This window comes from Mastigoproctus giganteus, chromosome 11, assembly GCF_048544385.1.
Source record: "Mastigoproctus giganteus isolate SK-2022 chromosome 11, ASM4854438v1, whole genome shotgun sequence".
In the NCBI taxonomy this organism is placed as follows: Eukaryota; Metazoa; Arthropoda; class Arachnida; order Uropygi; family Thelyphonidae; genus Mastigoproctus; species Mastigoproctus giganteus.
In genome coordinates, this window is record NC_143585.1 from 62,963,974 (window position 1) to 62,986,100 (window position 22,127).

The 22,127-nt window shown below is 39.2% G+C and overlaps 1 protein-coding gene across 1 annotated transcript in view; it reads right to left on the reverse strand.

Annotated features, from left to right (window-relative positions):
• Positions 1 to 22,127, reverse strand: part of Mtmr6 (Myotubularin related protein 6) — a 259,452-nt gene that overhangs the window by 114,516 nt on the left and 122,809 nt on the right. The window contains exon 8 of the mRNA XM_090385380.1: positions 8,301 to 8,410. Coding sequence (XP_090241506.1) covers positions 8,301 to 8,410 — 110 coding nt within the window. The remainder of the gene's footprint in view (positions 1 to 8,300; positions 8,411 to 22,127) is intronic.

Sequence of the window (22,127 nt, forward strand, 5' to 3'; positions counted from 1 at the left end):
CTTTCCTGTTAACAAGCACTGACCAGGCTGAAAAATTCTACCTCTTGAGCCTTGCACAATTTCTCCAGGGCCAAATTGATCGACAAGGCTCTCATCATATAATTCCTCCTATCATGTCTGGCCAGAATTGCAGACACTTTCAAATTCAACCCTAACTCGCGACTTTTTTTCAACATTGACCTGTACTTGTTGAGTAAATCTGCAGATCTCTTACTCTTAATGCCATTAGTTCCAAAGTGTACAACATCCCTTTTGTGCCCTTAAAAAAGATGATATCTGCTCTACAATGTCATCAACTTTTGCCCATGGCAGATATACCCTGGTCCTGTTCCACCTATCCTTCTTGCACAGTATACTCCTCATCTCCCTGACAATAAGAGTCACCAACAATAACTAGTTCCTTTTGACCAGCGCATTCTGTCTTGGAGATTGCCTCTGTTTTGCCTGATGCACAGGAGTGAGCTCTGTCATTGAGCTGGGCAGCTGAGAACTTGATGGGTCCCTCATATTAATTTCTTCAAGAGCATTTACCCTACACCTCAAGCTCTCATAGACGCCTATCAGAACGCTGAGTTGGGGCCTAACTTTAGACACCTAGAAGACACCACGAAGCAAAGATCACAGTAGTCTGTGATCTTTGCTTCGCAGCTCTAGTCTGGGTCATGATTTCCATTTAATTACAATTTAATTAACAATGAATTTTAATAAGGTTAATATTATGTTTAATTAATTGATAATACTATAATAAGCTAACAGATTCCTAATACAGTGCTTTGTATTATGCTATCTAGTTTTACTTTATACCTTATGCTATCAGTTCAAGATATATATATATATACGTTGCACTATTTCTTATCGACTACAATATGGCGGCTAGTTCAAAAATATTGGTGCCAACACCAGGAGTCATAACTTCCAAAAATCGCTGGTTAAATTCAAAATAAGAAGCTAACAAATGCTACTAAACCTATTTAATATCTCTGTAAAATACAATGTACTATGTTAAATAACAAAGAATATGGTAAAAATTAAAAATACTTATCCCTTTACGGCAGCCAAAAATCCACTGACTGTTCTCTTCCGTGACCCAAGCGTCCTCTCCAATATTGTTGCCAATACATTACTGCATGGGTATTTCAACATTGCATACCGTGGCAGGGCTGTAGTAACAAATGAGAGGCGAGATTGATGTGTATATCAATAATGCTGTTAGATAATAATTACATAGCACTGCTTGATAATGTCAGGCTCACTGACATTTGAAGAATGTGAATGTTTATGGGGATGTTACCGTTCATGTAAGCACAAATAGAAATGTATACCAAGTGGTGGGTGACTGTTGGTTAGGCATATCAGTGGCAGTGGTAGTGATCTGAAGGTCATCTCAAGGTACAGTTGCCTTCAACTACAGTGACAGCAAAAAAAAAGGATAGAGAGAGAGGATTGTTTGTTTGTTTGTTATTTGATTTTTAGGAGCATTAGAAACTAAGGCCAAATTTCTCCGGGGATATGCGGTGGTCATTCCCTGACCTTTCAGCAATCTCCATATTTGGAGGTCGGTCATGGGCTCGAACCCCGGTCTAATCAAGAAGCGTGTGCTACGCACTGCTGCTGCTGCTCCTGCCCACATAGCTACGGAGGCACTGAGAGAGAGGATAAACTGATTTTTGAAGAGTGACACATTAATGTAGACCAAAAGAAAATTGTGAGCAAAACACTAATGGCAGATCACAAAGAGCAACGGAAGCGTGCTTGTGCTGATCTTCTGAAGCAATGATTTTCTAGACAGCACATCACTGAAAATGAGAGCTAGGTACAGCATTATGAACTGGAGTCAAAGTGACAGTCTATGGAATGATGACATGGGATTCACCAATAAAGAAATTTAAGGCTATGTCATCTACTAGAAAAAACATGTTCCTTTTTTTTTTTTGGGCCAACAGAAGGGATATCCTTATAGATTTCCTGCAACAAGGACACGTGATCAATTCTGCTTGCCCTGTTGAGACGATGAAGCTGAAAATATAAATTGCAAGAGTTAGGCTAGAGAAGAAAGGAAAATTTTCCCTTCAGCATGGCATCACCAGACTCCATACCAGCATTCTGACAAGGGAGACCATTATAAAATTCAAGCATTCTGTTGTGTCACATCCTCCATCTCCATAAAGATCTAACCTTGCACTATCAGACTTTCATCTGTTTAGTCCTATGAAGGATGGACTTCACGAGGAACATCTCCCTGTGCAGTTAGTTCAATGGTGGTGAATATGTGGAAAAATAATTGCGAGTACTTAAATCAGACTTTCACCTGTTTAACCCTATGAAGGATGGCCTTCATGGGGAACACCTCCCTGAGCAGTTAGTTCAATGGTGGTAAATATGTGGAAAAATAATTGCAAGTACTTAAAGACTTGAAGTATGTAACTTAACTTACAGTTTACATTAGCATACCTGCAACAGTATCTAAGAAGAAAATTTGAAGGCAAGTTTTCAGAGCAACTCTTTGTATTCATATATAGGGTGTCCAAAATGCTCTTTTACAAAACTAAAGAATTACTGTGTAAACAGGATACCTGATACAAACACAAAACCATTTCCAGGTGATACTGGATATCTTAAAGTTTTTTTTTTCACCAACCAAAAAATGTGAATGCTACAGTGGATTGGCAGCATAACTGCAAAACTGCAATCATGGTAAAATATAGCCTTTTGCACAATGAGCTGTTCTAAAGTATATAGACCTTTCTTCTTTGGAGAAGCTGCCATCACAAGCATTGTGCATCTGTACATGTTACAGAATTTCTTTATGCCCAACTGCAGGATGTCAATGACATCAACTTTATTTTCCAGCAAGACAGAGTGCTGCCACATTACCACTAATGAGTTTGTGCATACCTGAACTATTTTCAAATATGCAAAACTTTTTTCCCAGGAAGGAAAGTGTTTTCTGAATAGTGCACTGGAAGAGGAGGACCAATTTTGTGTTTCCCGTGATCTTCCCTGATCTGACTCTTTTAGATTTACTCTCTAGGGCTTCATGAAAGATCAGGTGTATGTTCAACCTATGACAGGAACCATTATGAAATTTAAACAATGCATTTGTGAAGCAATCAGCCACAACGACAAGGATATGCTGTGCTGAATATGGGAGGAATTGGATCATAGGTGGAATATCTGCTGAGTAATTAAAGGTGCCCACAAATGCCGCTAATTAAAACTTGAAGATATTCTCTATCACCTAGACACGGTTTCGGGTTTGTACAATGCACCCTATTCACACAATAATTTTGTAAAGGAGGTTTTTGAGCACTCTGTATATGAGTAAGCATTAAGTTTTTGAACCATATGGCAACATACAAAAAAATGAAATAAGTAAAATTACAAATAAATACAAATAAAAATAAAATAAGATATATTTTTTCACTTATAAGTGAAAAAGTATATTTCAGTGGGTGTCAGAAGGTGCTGTGTCAGTTTTCAACTGACACAGACACCTTCAGAACAAATTAACCATGTAAGTTGGGGACTTACTGCACAAACAAATTAAAGTACTTGTATTTAAAGGTCTGAAAGAGGTAAACCATAATGCATGGCCATTTTATCTTCTAATTATTTCATGTTTAGTCCATAGTTATTCTAAAATTCCAAATTATTTAAATTAAATATAAACTCAGTAGAGTAGTTATTTTATTTTATATTAAAACTTCTCTTTGTTGCTTGCAACAAAAAGTTTTTTTTTTTTCTTTTGGTTAATAATACTGATATATTTAATATGCCCATTGATACACACAATCACATATGCTTGTAATCAAATTCTAGAATAATATTCCTGAGGATACATGCCTAACAACTGGATGTCCAATATGCAAAGTGTCATAGTTAAAGTTTTTATCACCCAAGTATCAGATATAACTCATCACACTTGTGGCATGCACTATGAACAGATTAACATAATATGCTCAATATGTGAACTTCTAACAGATAATTTACCACATACAAAGAATGACTTAGCAGTCATTCTTTGTATGCAATAAGGCTGACTTGTACACTTCATATGGGATGCTTACAAACTCCCTGACAATCACTTCTTTTACCTTTAATGGTGATCTTGAAGCTCAAGATAAACATGAGATTCCAGATAACCCCATAACCAAAAATAGTCAAGTGTAAATGGCCAAACACAAGAAAAGTGAAAGAAAATTCCCTGCACAGCTGAATGTTATCCAATATAAAATCATCAACTACAACATTAGCTGGTTGTTAGGGTTTTTTTTTTAGTGTTTTGACTGTTTCAGTCACAGTATGTTATGCTTCAACATCTTCAAAATAGATACAATATACAGGGTGATTCACAAAAGTATCATATCAACTTCAGGAGTTGATTTCTGGGGCAACTTTTGGTAAATAAAAGCTCATACAAACACGAGTCTGATTCTGAATAATTATGGAATAATGTAACGTCCATAGATTCTCACCAATGCAACTTGCATTTGTAACTTATGACCCACATGACCTTGACAGAACACAGCCCGACAAAACCCATGCAGTGCACAGGGCAGTGTCATGCACAGTCTTTTCTTTGTATTCCATTGTTACTTTCAAGATGCCTTCACATTTATAAGTGCTGAATATGCTGATTTGTCACTGCAAAATCCTACTATTGATTTGCTGCTGTTGCTAAATACCATAAATGTTTTCTGAAACACATAGCTCTCTGAACTATAAGTTATTTAGCTGAGTTTTCCAAACATTGCAAGATACCAGATCACTTAGGAGCATTCGCATCCCATATAAACGTGCGGTTTGACAAGATGTGGGTGACCAAGGTTTGACCCACTGCCGAGGCAGTACAGCATAGTCCTCATGCTAGTATGCAAATGATATCCATTGCATCTTGGTGTTTCCCAATCAAAAGTATGAAGAACACTGCATAAAGAAGCCATGTTCCCATACCACATGCAGCATGTTCAACACCTTGAACCTGGGGATCCTGTCTGACAGCTGGAATTTTGTAATTGGCTGAATGACAATCACCATTTGCATCATTACATATTATTCAGTGTTGAACCTCACTTCACCCAAGACAGTGTCACCAATACACAATTCCCATGTTTGGATGAAAATGAATTATCACACCACTGTGGAGAGTAATTTTCAACAGTGATTCAGTGCTAATGGGTGGTGTGGTATCCCCTGTGATCAGTTAACTGGTCCATTTATTTTTGCCTTACTTACTGAACATCTATCTACAATTTCTACAAAATGAATTGTGATGCCTATTAGAAGACACACGATGTACCTCTGACTACATAATGTGAATGTACTTCCGGCATGATGGAGCACCCCCTCATTTTTCTGATGTAGTTGATACTCACCTTAATGACCAATTCCCTAAGTGATGAATCAATCAGAGTGGTTAACAAAATTGGCCATCAAGGTCACCAGACCTAAACCTTTTTGATTTTTGTCTGTGGGGGTGGATGAAATATTTTATATACCACACAAAGGTGCAAACACAAGATACATTACTTGATCACATATTGAACTCTGTGGCCACATAAAGACAGCAATTGAAGAACTTAGGTAAGCATCATGCAAGATTCACACATGAGCAGCACAAAATGCACTGAAGTTGAAGGTGGTGTTTTTGAGAATCTACTCTAATCATATGAGCATATATATGCACAAACACAAACTGTAACTTTCGAAAATAAAAATATATAAAAAAATCAGCACTTTATTGATTATGTTTATGTACTTATTGTTGTTATTTTTATTTTAGATTGCTCCAAAATGCTCTGTTTTTTCCCTAATGTTCAAAACAGTCACAGCTCTGTAACTGTTTTCAATTTGACCCATATTTATATGCACTTTTTAACATTTTTCCCTCAGAAATTAGCTCCTGATTTTATGCCAATCTTCATGGATTGCTCTATATAGCACCAACAAAAAAGTGAAATCACACTGCAAGTGCATTTTGAGTACATGTGCTGTCAGTTTCTTGAGACAGAATGGACCAACCAAGAGAATGATTATGAAACCACATGCAATACAAAACTGAAAACCTTCAAAGATGAAGTTTGTCAGTTTGGGATTTTTCCAGTGTTTGGGAAACAAATCACTTAGTCTAGCCAAATAATTATAATACCTCACATTTCATAAATTTCAGCAGTGGCTACCTTTATTTCAAGAAGACAGATGCAAATAATGATAACTCCATAAACATACAACAGACCCTCCTCACAACAATTATTAGTATGGTTTGGATTAGACATAAACACCAGTTTTACATATATAGCACTTATAACCTCGGTGGTAACCATGATGTTTCAAGGTTGAAGATTGAAATAAAAACATTTCTGTCAGGATATCATTGGATCTCTTTACTACTATCAATATGTTTGGAACTGGGATGTAAACACTCCAGTTTCAACCCTATTTATAGTACCTATAGAGAAAATACCTATAGTACTATAAAGAATAGTACCTATAAAAAGTTATCTTTGGAACCTACAAGGTGTGTCCCTCTAGTCCACTTAAGTCATACTATCATGCCCTTTTGGAAGAGTAAGCTAAAGTGGCAATGGTAAATAATGTATATAAACTTTAACATATGGATGTTAATAAAACTGTATGTTGTAACATTGTTGTTTTTCAGAAACTATAATTCTGTAACACCAAATTACAGCATTAAATTCTCTAACTAAGGTGGTGCTTCTCTAACGAAAGTGGTGTATGGATCCAAATTTAGAAGCATGCTGGTTTTGGTTCCACAAAAATAAGGAGTGACTGCAAATTAAGATTGAGTTGACTAAATTAGCTATTATTTATTTATTTTTTTGATTAAAAGAGACATCTGTTATTATTGTTTCAGGCTGGTTGCTTTAAAGAGAACATTTATATTTCTAGTAGCTACTGATATTCTTTTATTGGACATACAGAGCAGACAAAATTTTATTTAGCAAATTTTCAAAACGTTTCATATGAGAACAAACTTCCATAATCATACAGAAATGGAAGGGTTAGATATAAATTAACATAACAGATATGTAAATGAATTTTAAAAGAGTTAAAATACAGTCAGTGTGATTAATGCAGGTTGCACAATTATAGTAAACAAAGCTGCATTTGAAAATTCCTTCAAAAGATTTAAACTGTATAATCCACCTTAGCATTAGCATTTAGCATTAGCATTAGTAGAGGCATTTGATGCAAGAAAGCAAGCTTATGCAGCATCAGCCAAAAAAAAAAAAAAAACCCACTTCCACTTCACCCCTCTGTTCGTTCAAAATACCTGTCCAGCTGAGCCTTAAACTTATTTAGGCTATCAACCTCCACCACAAGGGATGGAAGTCTGTTCCACCAACCAACCACCCACTGGCTAAAGGCAAACTTCCACACGTCTATCCTACATCTGTCTTTCCTCAATTTGAATTTATGCCCTCTCAGGTGATTTTTCTGAGCTAGAGGAAGAATCCCATCAGCATTGAGCATGCTTAAACCATTCAAGGCTTTATACACCTCTATCAGATCACCTCGCTGGTGCCTAGTCTCCAGACACTGTAATTTGCAAAACTTAAGCCTTTCTTCGTAAGAGCACCCCTTTGTTCCATTCACTAATCTTGTTGCCCTTCTCTGTACTCGTTCCAGCAGCTCTACATCCTTCTTGAAATGAGGCCTCCAGACCTGTATACAGTACTCTAGGTGTGGCCTGACCATTGCCTTATACAATGGAATAATCACCTCCTTATCCCTGCTGGAAAAATACCTGTATATCATTGACAATACTCCATGAGCTACTCTTGCAGCCCGTCTGCACTGCTCAGAGAACTTCATATCTGCCTGCACAACCACCCCCAAGTCCCTTTCATTCTCTACCACTGTCAGTGTAGTACCACAGAGTTGATACGTTGCTCTGGGGTTGCTGTTTCCCATGTGTAGTACTTTACATTTGTCAATGTTAAACTTCATTTGCCACCTCTCAGCCCATCTGCTCAACCTTTCCAGATCCTGTTGCAGCAGCATAGTGTCAGTAGTGTCCTTGACAACCCTGCCAACCTTTGTATCGTCTGCAAACTTGGACATTAAGCTTGATATACCATCATCAATATCATTTATAAATACAGAAAACAATAATGGACCCAACACTGAGCCCTGAGGGACTCCACTAATAACATTAGTCCACGATGAGCAGTGTCCATTAGCAATAAGTTAGGGGAAAAAAAATGCAGGTTGCACAATTATGGTAAACAGAAATGAATTTGAAAATTCCTTTAAAACATTTAAATTGTATAATCTACCTTAGCAATAAAAACTGATGCCTCCATTACTGCTTTTACATGTTTCAACCAGCCACTGGCTTCTAAACCACTAAGAAAAGCATTCATCACAGGCACCTTTAATTCACAAGCTAAATAAACAAGAACATAAAAAACATAACTTTCAATAATGAAATACCATACAATTAAAATATTTCACAAAGAATAATTCTAAACTAAATGTTTTTAGTTAAACCTGTAATTAACCTGTTGGCTTGCTAATTTAGAGCAAGCCAACTTAAAGGAATCTACAGTAACAAGTTTTTAAGCCACTTTCTCACATATAATATTTTAACCAGTTAATCTCTAATGTTATTATACTAATTATTCAAATAGTGGGGTTGGAAAAGTTCTGATTCATAATGATTGCAATCCAATACACCAACCATATAACTGAAACTTTATTAAAATTGAAATAATATTATAATATAAGACTGGATCAAGTTAAAATAATAAAATAAAATACATGATTGTACAATAAAAGCAGTAAAATAAAATATAAGGAAAGCAATTATACTATACAGAATAAAAGCGATAAAAATAACCATAGCTTTCAGAGGCGACCACCTCCTTTATCAACAGTAAGGACTTAACTTGTCATGGTACATCCTTAAATACCTACAGGATCGCAGCTCGCAGCACATGTTAACGTAGGAGTATGACAGTATCCCTTATATTTTATATTTTCCTTATATATTATTTTTATGTTTTATTTTGCTGCTTTTATTGTACAATCAGTGTATTTTATTTTATTATTTAACCTTGATCTGGTCTTATAATATTATTTCTATTTTAATAAAGTTTCAGTTATACTAACTATCTGCAACAAGTTTAATTAAATTCTTGCTTAAAAAATTACAGAAATATCCAGCTAGTTGCTTTGCCACTCTCTTGGATGCATAAGAAAATTATATAACTCTTATACAATACTTAAAGCTTTATTTAAGGCTTATAACATATAAGCTTTAAATAAAGGATTATATGTTACGAGAAAAATTAATATATTGATTTTAGTTATCAATTAATTTATGATTTATCATTTATCATGGAATTTCTTACATTCCTTTTTCATATGGTCTAACAAATAATAAAACTGACAGCACATTTTTAGCACCATGGTTACTACAGTAAACGCCACTAATTTGGAAGTTTAATGTATAATAGAGATTTAAACTAAATAAGAATTCAATGATACAATTTTAAATGATTTCAGAATTACTTTATAAAATAATAAAATCATTCAACAGAAAAATATTAAATGCAAATGAAAATAATAAGGCATTATTATTATTATTGACTTTTTGTCCTTATGGGATTTTTTCCACCCAGTGATGAGTACTGGTACCAAGCGTATGGGGTGGGAGGTTGTGTTCAGTTGCTATTATTATTACTGTTGATCAAGGAACTCTCCAAGTATTCTAGGTGTTCAGGATTACGGCTTTCTGGAGTTCCATGTAAGTGTTCTCTAAGAAGCCTACTGCTGCTAGATTCTCACGGAGGCTCTTTGGCACCATTTCAATGGCTGATATGGTGATAGGGATGGTCATTACTTATTCAATATGGCACATTTCTTTGATTTCCTATCTTTAGTCTGTGTAGTTCCTGATCTTTTCCTCGTAAGTTTTCTGGAGGTTGCTGGCGTTGAGCACCACTATATTGATCAGGTAGCGGGGAGGCAATTTCCTTCTTGTCAATGAGAGTTGTGTCTGGTCTGTTGTGCAGGACTGTCTTGTCTGTTATTATGGCTCAGTCCCAGTATAGTTTGTGAGCAGGGACTCTAATACACTTTCTTTGATTAACTTGTATTTTTGAACTAGCTTCTGATGTATTATCCTTGAAGCCTAGTTATGTCTATGAGTGTACTCTATCTGGATGATTACCCTGCATCCTGCACTGATGTGTGCTGGATTGTTTTTGGGGCCAAGTGGCATCATCAACATATATCATCTCTCACTCCAATGGCAATTGGAGTGAGAGATGATATATTTCCTGTAGTTCCTAGTACGGATTACCTGGTCTTGGAAGTGAACATGAATCCTTCAGTCTCAAGGAAGAGCCTCCAGCTCACGAGCCATCTTATCTACGTAGTCTTGTGGAGGTCACTGTAGTGTCTGCCATGGAGCACCTTCTTCACTCATCTTTCTGTCTTTGTTTCTTCTGTCTGTATGAGTGGATTGCCTTGTTGAGGTTGAGTAGTGTGTGCCATTTGTCTATCTACCTTATGGTCTGATGGCAGTGCTGTGTTTTCCTGGGAGTTAATCCCTCAGGTTCTTAATTGCCTCCTTTTGTTGTCAGCTGTGAACACAACCCAAAGCTGGTCAGTCACGAGCTTTGGGTGATGTTCACCCAAAGCTTGGTCATCATTATCCTGCTCGATCTCATAATCTCCTCTAGTTCAGTTGTGGCACAATCTATGATCCCAAAGAATTATGTTAGTACTGGGACTGCATAGGTGTTTATAGCTCTTACCAAGTTCCCACCGTTCAGCTTTGATTTTAGCAAGCTCTTCAGTCTCTGATGTTATTTTTCACTCAGGTGGGTCTTGATCTCCTTGTGTTCTAACTGTCATCCCCAGATATTTGTAGGTCTCTCTCTCTCTCTGTCGTGGCTTCAATCTCTTCACTGGTCTTCAGCTGGTAGTTTCAACTGACAGGATTTCCCTGATGCAATCCATGAATCTTGCATTTGTCTAAGCCAAATGAAATTCTGATGCGAATGCTGAACTCTTTGGTGATCCAGAATAGCTGTCAGAGTTGATTCTTGGTTGCCACATAGAATTTGATGTCATCCACGTACATCAGATATGAGGTCTGTATAGATTCTTTCTCCCTTCTTTATGAGAATATCCATACTGGCTGTTTTTTTTTTTTTTTTTCGTAGTTGTTGGCGCATCAGCTTCTGTGGCCATAATGCACCTCCCAAGGTTTTTGCAGTACTTTGATCCAAGCCTGAGGCAGGATTCGAACCCGCGACCTTTGGGTTGCCAGGCAGGCACTTTACCCACCTGGCTAGCCCGGTCAGCTATATACTGGCTGTTGTTGAGCATGGTGTACAGTGAGTGGGTTGAGACAGAACATACTGGGCTCAGGGCATCTCCCTGGTAGATTTCTCCTCAGATGGGAATAAGTCTGGTCATGATGCTCTCAACCTTGATGGTAGTCCTCCACTTGACCATAGCTGCATCTAGGAAGTGTCAGTGTTGGATTGACTTTGTTTTTTTTTTTTTTTTTGTAGTCGGCACATCAGCTTCTGTGGCCATAATGCACCACCCAAGGTTTTTGCAGTACTTTTTTGTTCCAAGGCAGGATTCTTACAGTTTTTTGCCCCAAGGTGGGATTTGAACCCGCGACCTTTCGGTTGCCAGGCAAGCACTTTACCCACCCGACTAGCCCGGTTGGCGATTGACTTTGTAAATCTTTAGTGTCTCTATCAGCCAGCTATGGGGTAATAGTCAAAGGGCTTGAAGTAGTTTATATAGGCCACGTATAGGCTGCAGTGCATTCTGTGGTCACTTCCTCCATAACTACCATATCAATGGTCAATTGCTCCTTGCATCCTTTACTCATCTACTTACATCCCTTCTGCTGCTCGATCATGATGTTCTGGCTCTACAAGTAGTCTGATATCTTCTTGGTTATGCAGCTGTTCAGGATATCGCACTGTTTAGAGAAAGGAGATTAATGCATACTTTACTAGGTTTGTGGTGTGTTTGTACTCTTAGCCTTCAAACAGACGTTTCCTTGAGTTAGAGAAACTGGAATTTTACTGTAACTGCTCCACTATGTGCTTGTGTGTGCAGCTGAACTACTGGTACAAGAAGTTCCAGTAGTTGTGGATGTTATCTATCCCTGGAGGCCACTAGTTGTGGGGCCGACCGGGCTAGCCGAGTGGGTAAAGTACCTACCCGGCAACCCAAAGGTCGCGGGTTCGATTCCCGCCTCGGGCTTGGATCAAAGTACTGCAAAAACCTTGGGAGGTGCAATATGGCCACAGAAGCCGATGTGCCAACAACTACCAAAATCAAATCAAATCAAAAAGTTGTGGGACTTCCCAATCAACTGCTGTACTTCTTCCTCCTGAATCTTCCATTCTTCATCTCTTCTATGTCATTGGTTTTCTTCCATTCTAGATCTATCTGAGGTCAAGCCCATTACAGCTAACTTCCCTGTTCAACAGCTTGTTTCAGAGCTCCTGAAGTACCCTCTAGTCGGGGGGGGGTGATCCATTTTCTTCCTTCTCTTGTCCGATGTTCCTGTAGAAGGCTCTTTGGTTCATCAAATATCCAGCTGTCTGCTTTTCTCTGGACAATCTCTCTGCATCGGCAATGTCTCTTGCTGAGTGCAAGGAAATTCTGCTTGAGGATATCCAGGTATTCTTTGATTCGGATGACCTTTGAGGATGGACTTCACTTTTCTGATCAGTTTCTTACTTCTGTTACCCCATTGGTACTGGATCAGTTTGCTTATCTTGACTATTAGCTCTTCTGTCTTCTGCTGTAGCCTTCTTTCCCAGGTTTGTGGTTCCTTCAGTTTGCATTTTGTTTTCTGTTTGTCTCTGGTTTCTCTTTCATTCATCCTGGAGGGTGCTACAGCGGCACAGTAAATGGCTGTGCAGATGGCATCTAGTGTTACTTTGTTGTTGTTGAGGTAATTCGATAATATTTGCCGAGTGAGGTGGTTTGTGCCTTGCCATAGGATTCTGTTGGGTCTCTACTTTGTGGGTTCATTTCGACAAATTCTGCTAAGGGCCTTCTTCCACTCTACTATTCTGGATATTGCAACCTCATCTGTTTCCACTTTAGCAGCTCTGGGTTGTAACTCTTGTACTTGCTGTTCCTCCTCTAGTTCTGGTTTGGTTGTGTCGGTATTCTTTATTTTTTATAGATGGCCAATCACATCCTGCTTGATTTTTCCAAGACTACAGGAGCTATCAGGTTCTTCATGACAATGATCCATTTCTGGTCTGCTATTTGCTGTTCAGTGACCCGAACAGGTGGGAACCGTTCCAAGTACTCAGCGTATAATTTCTTCTTGTATATTGTCATATCGGTCTCTAGCTTGGTTACTTTGTAATATGCTTGCATGATGAATGTCTTCATTCCAATGCTCCACTTCATGTGTTGACTTTTCCTTCCTTTCTGGATGGTCACTAGTGCCAGTCGCATAGGAAGCACTTCCAGGATGGCCTTGCCCTTTTCTGGAAACCATATGAGAGACAGTTCCACTTGCTTCACTGTCTACTTCAAGAGACCCACCAACTTTTCAAACCAACCGCCTCTGCCTAATGCCTGATCACAAGTGACTTTATTCTATACACACTCCATGCAGTATACTGAATATTTCTACTTGTCATATTCATGCAGCTACGGAAGTGGGGCTGTACAACTTTGGCATTTTGTACTCAGCAATGGGTAATAATTATTGAGAGTGACACAAGTTGGCACCACTCTTTGCTTCGACCATCACTTCAACCTTGGGAGAGGTAGGTCCAATTGAGCAACTTTTGCAACTTCTTTTTCCCTTGATTGGCTCCCCCTCCACACAGCCATCAAAAATTCAGGGAGGGGAATAACAGAGGTGTATTAAACTATGGTAGTGAGTTAAATGATTTTTAATAACTGAGAGCAAAGTGGAGGAGAAATTGTTGAAGATAAACATAAAAAAGGACCTGGGGTGGATGGGATCTATCCAGTTAGAACCAAACCCTTAGCCATAATTACAAAAGATTCCTTGAACTCAGGGGAGGTACCCATGGACTGGAGATGTGCAAATGTATCCCCAATTCACAAATGGGTTGCAAAGGGTGACACAAATAATTATAGATCTATTAGTTTAACTTCTGTTCCGGGGAAAATAATCGAGTTACTGATTAAAGAGGTGATACAGGCTCACCTAGACAAAACTGCAGTAATAGTTCAGACACAGCATGGGTTTGTTAAGTGGAAGTCTGGTCTGACCAATCTGATTGGATACTACGATGTGGTCACAAAGGAACTGTATGCAAAATATAATTTTGATATCATATACTTGGATCTTAGGAAAGCTTTTCATACTATTGCAAACTACTGTACAAATTGGAGTAGAATGGTATTAAGGGTAAGTTGCTACAATGGATAAAAGGATGGTCGAGTGGGAGAAGACAGAGGGTGGTAATCAATGAGTGCTTCCCTTTGTGGACTAATGTTATTAGTGGAGTCCCCCAGGATTCAGCGTTGGGTACATTGTTGTTTTCTGTATTTATTAATGATATTTCTGAAGGTATATCAGGCTTAATGTCTAAGTTTACACACGATACAAAGGTTGGCAGAGTTGTTAATGACACTAATGACAGTACGCTACTGCAAGAGGATCTAGAAACGTTGAGCAGATGGGCTGAGAGGTGGCAACTGAAGTTTAACATTGACAAATGTAAAGTACTGTGTATGGGTAGCAGTAACCACAGAGTAACATATCAACTGTGTGGTACTATACTCAAGGTGAGAAGAGAATGAAAAGGACCTAGGGGTAATTGTGCAGTCAGATATGAAGTTTTCTGAGCAGTGCAGACAACCTGCAAGAGTAGCTCATAGTGTCTTGTCAATGATATACAGGAATTTTTCTAGGAAGGATAAGGTGATTATCACCTTGTATAAGGCAATGGTCAGGCCACACCTTGAGTACCGTATACATGTCTGGAGGCCTCATTTTAGGAAGGATGCAGAGATGCTAGAATGAGTACAGAGAAGGGCAACAAGATCAGTGAATGGAACAAAGGGTTGCTCGTACAAAGAAAGGGTTAAGATTTGCAAATCACAGTATCTGGTGACTAGATCTGATTGAGGTGTATAAGGCCTTGAATGATTTGAGCAAGCTCAAAGCTGATAGGATTCTTCCTCTTGCTCAGATTAATCACCTGAGGGGACATAAATTCAAATTGAGGAAAGACAGTTGTAGAATTAATGTGCAGAAGTTTGCCTTTAGCCAATGTCTGGTTGATTGCTGGAAAAAAAACTTCCATCTGTTGTTGTAGAGTTGACACCTTAAATAAATTCAAGGCAGAACTAGACAAACATTTGGAGCAAATGGATGGGTGAAATGGGAAGGGGTTTTTTTTTTTTTTTTTTGGCTGATGCTGTATAAGTTTGCTTTCTTGCATCATATGCCTCTTCTAATGCTAATATTAATGCTAATAACCAGTGGGCTAATCATGCCCCTTTTATTATTACTGACTTTTTCTCATTATGGGATTTTTTCCAGCTCGTGATGGGTACTGGTACCAAGTACATGGGAGAGGTGGTTGTGTCCGGTTATTGTTATTATCATTACTATTGGTCGAGGAAGTCTCTCACTATCCTACAGGTGTTCATGTAAATATTATATTGGAGCCTATTGCTGCTAAGTTATTATGGAGGCTCTTTGACACCGTGCAGGTGGGTGATATTGTGATAGGGGTTGGTTATTATTTGTTCTACATGCCACATTTCTTTGATTTCCTGTGTTTGGTCTATGTACTTCCTGATCTTTTCCTCATAGGTTTCTGGCATTGGGCACAGCAGTGTCAATCAGGTAGGTAGTCATTTCCTTCTTGTCAATGAGGGATATGTCTCATTTACTGTACAGGACCACCTTGTCTATTATTATAGCATGGCACAGTATAATTTGTGAGCAGAGGTCTCTAGTATGGCCTGGGATTTGTACTTGCAATACAGTACACTTTCTTTGATCAACTGGTATTTTTGCACTTCTAGCTTCTGAGGTATTATCTTAGAAACCTGATCATGTCTATGAGCATTCACTGTCTGGGTGAACACCTTGCATCCCACAGTGATATGCTGGATTGTATTGGAGCAAGGTGGCATTGTTCACATGTGCCATCTGTCAGTGTCTGGGATCTCTATATTTCCTTTATTATTATTATTGCTCTTTATATTATTTCTCCCTGATTGGGAGTCCCACCTCATGATGGGTATCTCTACCAAGTACACAGGGTAGCTGTTGTTATGTCTGGTGTTACTGTTGGTTGAGGAACTCTCTGACTATCCCACAGGTGTTTAGAATTGCAACTTTCTGGAGTTCCTTGTTGGTGTTCGTTGGGAGAGTTATTGTTGCTAGGCTGTTATGCAGGGTCTTTGGCACCATACTGGTGGTTGACACAATGATCGGGATAGTCGTTACCTGATGCATATCAAGTGCATGATGCATGATGTGATGATATTGGAGTGATTGAGAGAGAGAGAGAGAGAAAGTCTTTTATTGCGCCCTTCAATATCCCTTTGTGGCCAAAAAGCCAGGGGTTTACAGATAAGAGATGTTTATAGGACATTAAATAAAATAACATCAAATGACAAAGTATTAAATGAAATAAGATGACATACAATGATATACATCATTACAATGACACTAAGTTACATAAAACATTAAGATGACATGAAATGATATTAAACAAATTACATTAAATAAAAAATGGCATAATCTGACATTAAAATTAAATAAACAAAATGGCAATAGATACATATATATTCTGATTTTTGTCCTCACAGTTTGTTAGAGAGAGAGAGAGAGAGAGAGAGAGAGAGAGAGAGAGAGAGAGAGAGAGAGAGAGAGAGAGAGAGAGAGAGAGAGAGAGAGAGAGAGAGAGAGAGAGAACAACATGAACAGAGGCAGCTGATGCACATACCCCTAGCTCCTTCCCTGGTATGCTCAATTAACATGAGCATCAAAGTGGTGATTGAAGGGCATGCTGGCTTGGATGCAAAGAAGAGAAGCCTTTTCAGTTTGCACACTGTCCAGACCATCATTGACTATTCCTTATTGGAGGCAACTGGGGGTGAATTTGTATGTCTAGATGGTTGCAACAATGCCCACGGTCTACATTGAGTGATTGGAGGCCATGGGATGTGTGAGGCCTAGGATCCCATATCTCTAGCATTGGCTGACAGCAAATTTCTTAAAGTCAGCATTGATGTCGCTGTATTCGTCATAGCACCTGCTAAGTTAGGAAGTGATCTGATAAGTGGAGGTGCGCCTCCGTAGCCAGGTGGGAAGGAGCAGCAGTGCGTAGCACATGTTTCTTGATTAGACCAGGGTTCGAGCCCGTCACCACCAAATACGGAGGATGCAGAAAGGTCAGGGAATGACCACTGCATATTCCAGGAGCAATATGGCCTTAGTTTCTCCTAAAAAAAAAAAAAAAACCAAATAAGTGGAGGTGTGAGTGAAGAGAGCAAATTGTTGGGGTGGTTCTGAGCTGGGCAGCCATAATCCTCCAGGCATAGAGATCCCAGAATGAAGGAGATGCAATGAGTCCAGTCAGTATCTTTACCATGATTACCAGTCTTCTTTCTTCAATGAGAGAGGACAGCCTGGGAATTCCCAGGGCCATTTCAGTCATACGGGCTTGGGGTGGTATCCTATATTTGTAGTTTACCCACTTAAGGAGCCAGTATTCCACTGCAAAAAAGTAGCAGAGGGTATATGATGGTCCTGACATATATTGTTGCTGTGACTTTGTCTGAGACATAATGCAGGTGTTGTTTCGCTCTCCATTTCAGGTGTGCCACCCACTTGACGAGTTTGTCGACGTGATGGCTAAATCTCAGTTTTGTGAGAAAAACAACCCCCCAAATCTAAATGATATGAAACAGGAGGTATGCAAATGCCATTGTTCTTTGGTGAGATGGTTGTTGGCTCTTTCTTCAAGAAGTAGAGCATACACTCAGACTTTGCTGGGTTGATATCAAGGCTAAATTGTTTGAGGTAGCCTGCTAGTGCGAGAAGCACACTGTTAATTTCCTGTGATGATATTGGAGTCTGTGTTTGTTTGGATGGAGGTCAGTATTTTTAAATCGTCAGCATAAGACAATATATCTGGTCTGGCTTATAAAAGAGGAGATGATGACAGTAACGAGGAGGCCAGGGAGGACTCCCCTTGTGATACTCCTGTAGATATTTGCTTGGTATAGATTTTGTCAGAATTATGGAGTATGATTGTATGGTTCTGAAGAATTTCTGAGGTTCTTCCTCAGAAATTCCTCAAAAGAACTTTTTCTGAATTTCTGAAGAAGTTCTGAGGAAGTGCAATGCATCCCCACCTATGGAGTAGTGGTCTTCATGTAGTCGTAGGAGGGTAGGTACTTGAACGGCATCAAATGCTGCTTCGATATCGATGTACGTTATGAGGGGCTATTTTTCTCTCAAATACTGCAAGGATGATGTGGGTGGCGGCAAGGAGATTGTTAATGGTGTACCTGTTTAGTAGTGATTAATGAATTTGTTGTGGAGCTTCTGGAAGTATGTGAGTTGGAAGGAGGGTCCTTTCTAGTAGTTTCAGGAGACATGAGGAATTGAAGATGGGGCTGAATGTTTCTCTCATGATGGTATTCTTATTTTCAGACGTGGCCTTACCAGATAGACATTCCATTGATGGGGAAAGCTGTGTTTCGTCAGTACTGCATTGAAGGTGCTAACAAGGGGCTGGATGACATATGGACCCAGGCATTTCAGCATGAACTGAGGTATTCTATCAGCACCCACAGCTGTAGAAGATGGGGTAGAATTCAATGCTGATAAGATCTAGTGTTCAGATATGGTGATGGATGTCAGTGAGTCCTGTCTACTACAATTGAATATGTGGTCAAGGTTATTGTTGGATCCCGTGATGTCTTCAAATTGGGTAATGAAGTCCATCCATCTCTGGGGGTCAAGTTGCTCTGGGAACTGGTGGTTTTTTCTGTGTACAGTGGTTCCAGTTGTATTAGGATTGGGTCATGGTTGGAGTTAAAGTAGCCATCTAATACAGAATACAGGCTATAGATATGAGAATCAGGTCAAGCTGGTCTGCACTCCTTGAGGGACCATCATTGACTATCTTTCCAGCTGTTAGCAAACATTTAAATGCTCTTGATGGCCTGAGATTTTTGGCAGTTGAAAATGGCTCATGCACTTGAAAAGGTTATCCTATCATTTAATTTCACCAGATTGAGTCCATTGCTTATGGAGTTGCTGTTTTAATTGAAAGCTGGAGTTTAGATGTGGAGTCCACCATGATCTAGAGTGGGGAGTGATTGTGGCTTTCTTTGAGGCAGCATATTGAGCTACAGTGATAATCCATTTAGTTAAACAGATCAGCCACTAGTAGGATATCACAGAACAAGGACATACTGTGGGATGAGACAGGGCCGGTGCCAGGGGTGCGCAAGTGAAGCACTTGCCACAGGTGCCACCTAAAATAGGTGCTGCTAGATGTGCTACTGCATATATATGTGTATTCAGATCAATATGAATTAGGTGCCATTATAAGGTTTCGTCTCAGGTGCTACAAATGCCAGTGCTGTCCCTGGGATGAGAGATGCTGCTGTAACGCATTTGGAAACACCCAGATATTTTGATTTTAGATTGCCCTTCATATCACCTGTTGTTTTGCATTGAAACTTTGGATTGGTGGTTCCAGTTGTATTTGGATTGGATCATGGTCGGAGTTAAAGTAGCCACATCTTAAGGAGTCTCAAGAGTACATGCTATAGATATGAGGATCAGGTCAAGGTAGTTTGTACCCCCTTCGGCGACCATCATTGGCTATAGTAAGGCCACTACACTTAGCTGTGATAAGCGCAATCTTTTCATATGGTCCAGATATGGAGGGTGTGAAGGATCCAGCTGGTCACCTCTTGCATTATTTCCACTGTAAGATTGGGTGGTATGTAGATGATGTCAATGAAAATGGACCTCAATTTTAAGAAGTGCATAAAACGCTTCATAATCATCTAAATTGCTGGAGATGTTGTTCTTAAGGGTGTGGATGCCTTGATTGTAGAACAGTGACAATCCCTCCTCCCCACCTTTTATTTCCAGATGTGAGCACAGCACCATAGCTGCTGGAAGTCATAGCTGAAATGTAATACTCAGTGGGTTCCAGTGAGGTCTCAGTGAGGCAAAGCATATCAAATTCTTTGGATAACAAAATTCTGTCAATGGTTTCAAGTTTATTCCTCAAGCTGCAGACATTCTAGTAAAGTAGATGGACCACAGGGGACACTCTTAATTGTCCTGGCTCTAGTCGTTTGGTTCTTTTGAAACCGGGCTGTTGCCCTTGTTGAGAGCAGATATGCAGAGAAGCAGGTGAGCACACACTGCAGCATCCACTTTTGGAAGAGCACCAATCTCATTGCCCTTCTCTATACTTGTTCCAGCAGTTCCACATCCTTCCTAAAATGAGGCCTCCAGACCGGTATGCAGTACTCAATAAGTAACCTGACCGTTCCATTGTACAATGGGATAATCACCTCCTTATCCCTGCCAGCAAAATTCCTGTATATCACTGACAAAACCCGATGAGCTATCCTGAATGCTTGTCTGCATTGCTCAGAGAACTTCATACCTGACTGCACAAATACCCACAAGTCTTTTTCATTTTTCACTACACTCAGTGTAGTACCACACAGTTGATTCATTATTATGAGGTTACTGCTATCCATATGCAGTACTTTGCAATTGCTAATGTTAAACGTCAGTTGCCACTTCTCGGCCCATCTGCCTAATATTTCTAGATCCTGTTGCAGTAGCATATCATCATTACTGTAATTAACCACTCTGCCAACCTTTGCATCATCTGCAAACTTGGACATTAAGCCTGATTTGCCTTCTTTAATATCTTTTTTTTTGGTAGTTGTTGGCGCATCGGCTTCTGTGGCCATAATGCACCTCCCAAGGTTTTTACAGTACTTTGATCCAAGCCCTAGGCAGGAATCGAACCCGCGACCTTTGGGTTGCCAGGCAGGCACTTTACCCACCCGGCTAGCTCGGCCGGCTTCTTTAATATCATTGATAAATATAGAAAACAACAATGGGCCCAATACTGAACCTGGAGTAATCCACTAATAACATTGGCCCATAATGAGCATTATACACCAATCATCACTCTTCTCCCACTCAACCATCTGTTTATCCATAGCAGCAACTTGCCCTTAATGCCACACTGCTCCAATTTGTACAGCAGTCTTTTATGTGCAACAATATCAAAAACTTTCCTGAAATCCAGATATATGAAATCAAAATTATTTTTTGCATCCAGTTCCTTTGCGATCACCTTGTAGTACCCAATCACATTGATTAGACAAGAATTTTTCTTAACAAACCCATGATGTGTCTTAACTATAATTGCAGTCATGTCTATATGATCCTGTATTATTTCTTTAACTCCATTATTTTCCCTAGAACAGAAGTTAAACTAAAAGGTCTGTAATTACTCATGTCAGCCTTTGCTCACTGTTTGTGAACTGGGGATACATTCACACATCTCCAGTCTGTGGAGACCTCCCCTGAATCCAAGGATACTCTCATAATTATGGCCGAGGGTTTGCTTATTTTCTTTGCTGCCTCCCTTAATTTAATAGATCACATCCACCCCAGGTGCCTTCTTCTGTAAAACTTCAACAATTTCTCTTTCACTTTCCTCTTAGTTATTAAAAATTCATTTAGCTCCATGTTAAAATTTGATAAACTTCTGGTATCTACTTCCCTAAAGAATTCCTTCTGTAAATACAAAATACTCATTCAGTTTGTCGGCAACCTGAGCAGGATCAACCACAGTTAAACCAACAATATCGAGGGGACCAATTTGATTCATTCTCTTCTTTCTAGTGTTTACATAAGTAAAGAAGTCATTACTTTCATTCTTTGCATCCTTTGCCAAAGATTTCTTGTAATCTGCCTTCTCTTGTCTAACCTCCTTTGTGAACTTTATATGTACCATAGGCTACCATGTCACCTGATAATTTATATGCATCCCATGCATTTTTTTCTCTGTAGTGAGTCTCATCAGCTCATCTGATGT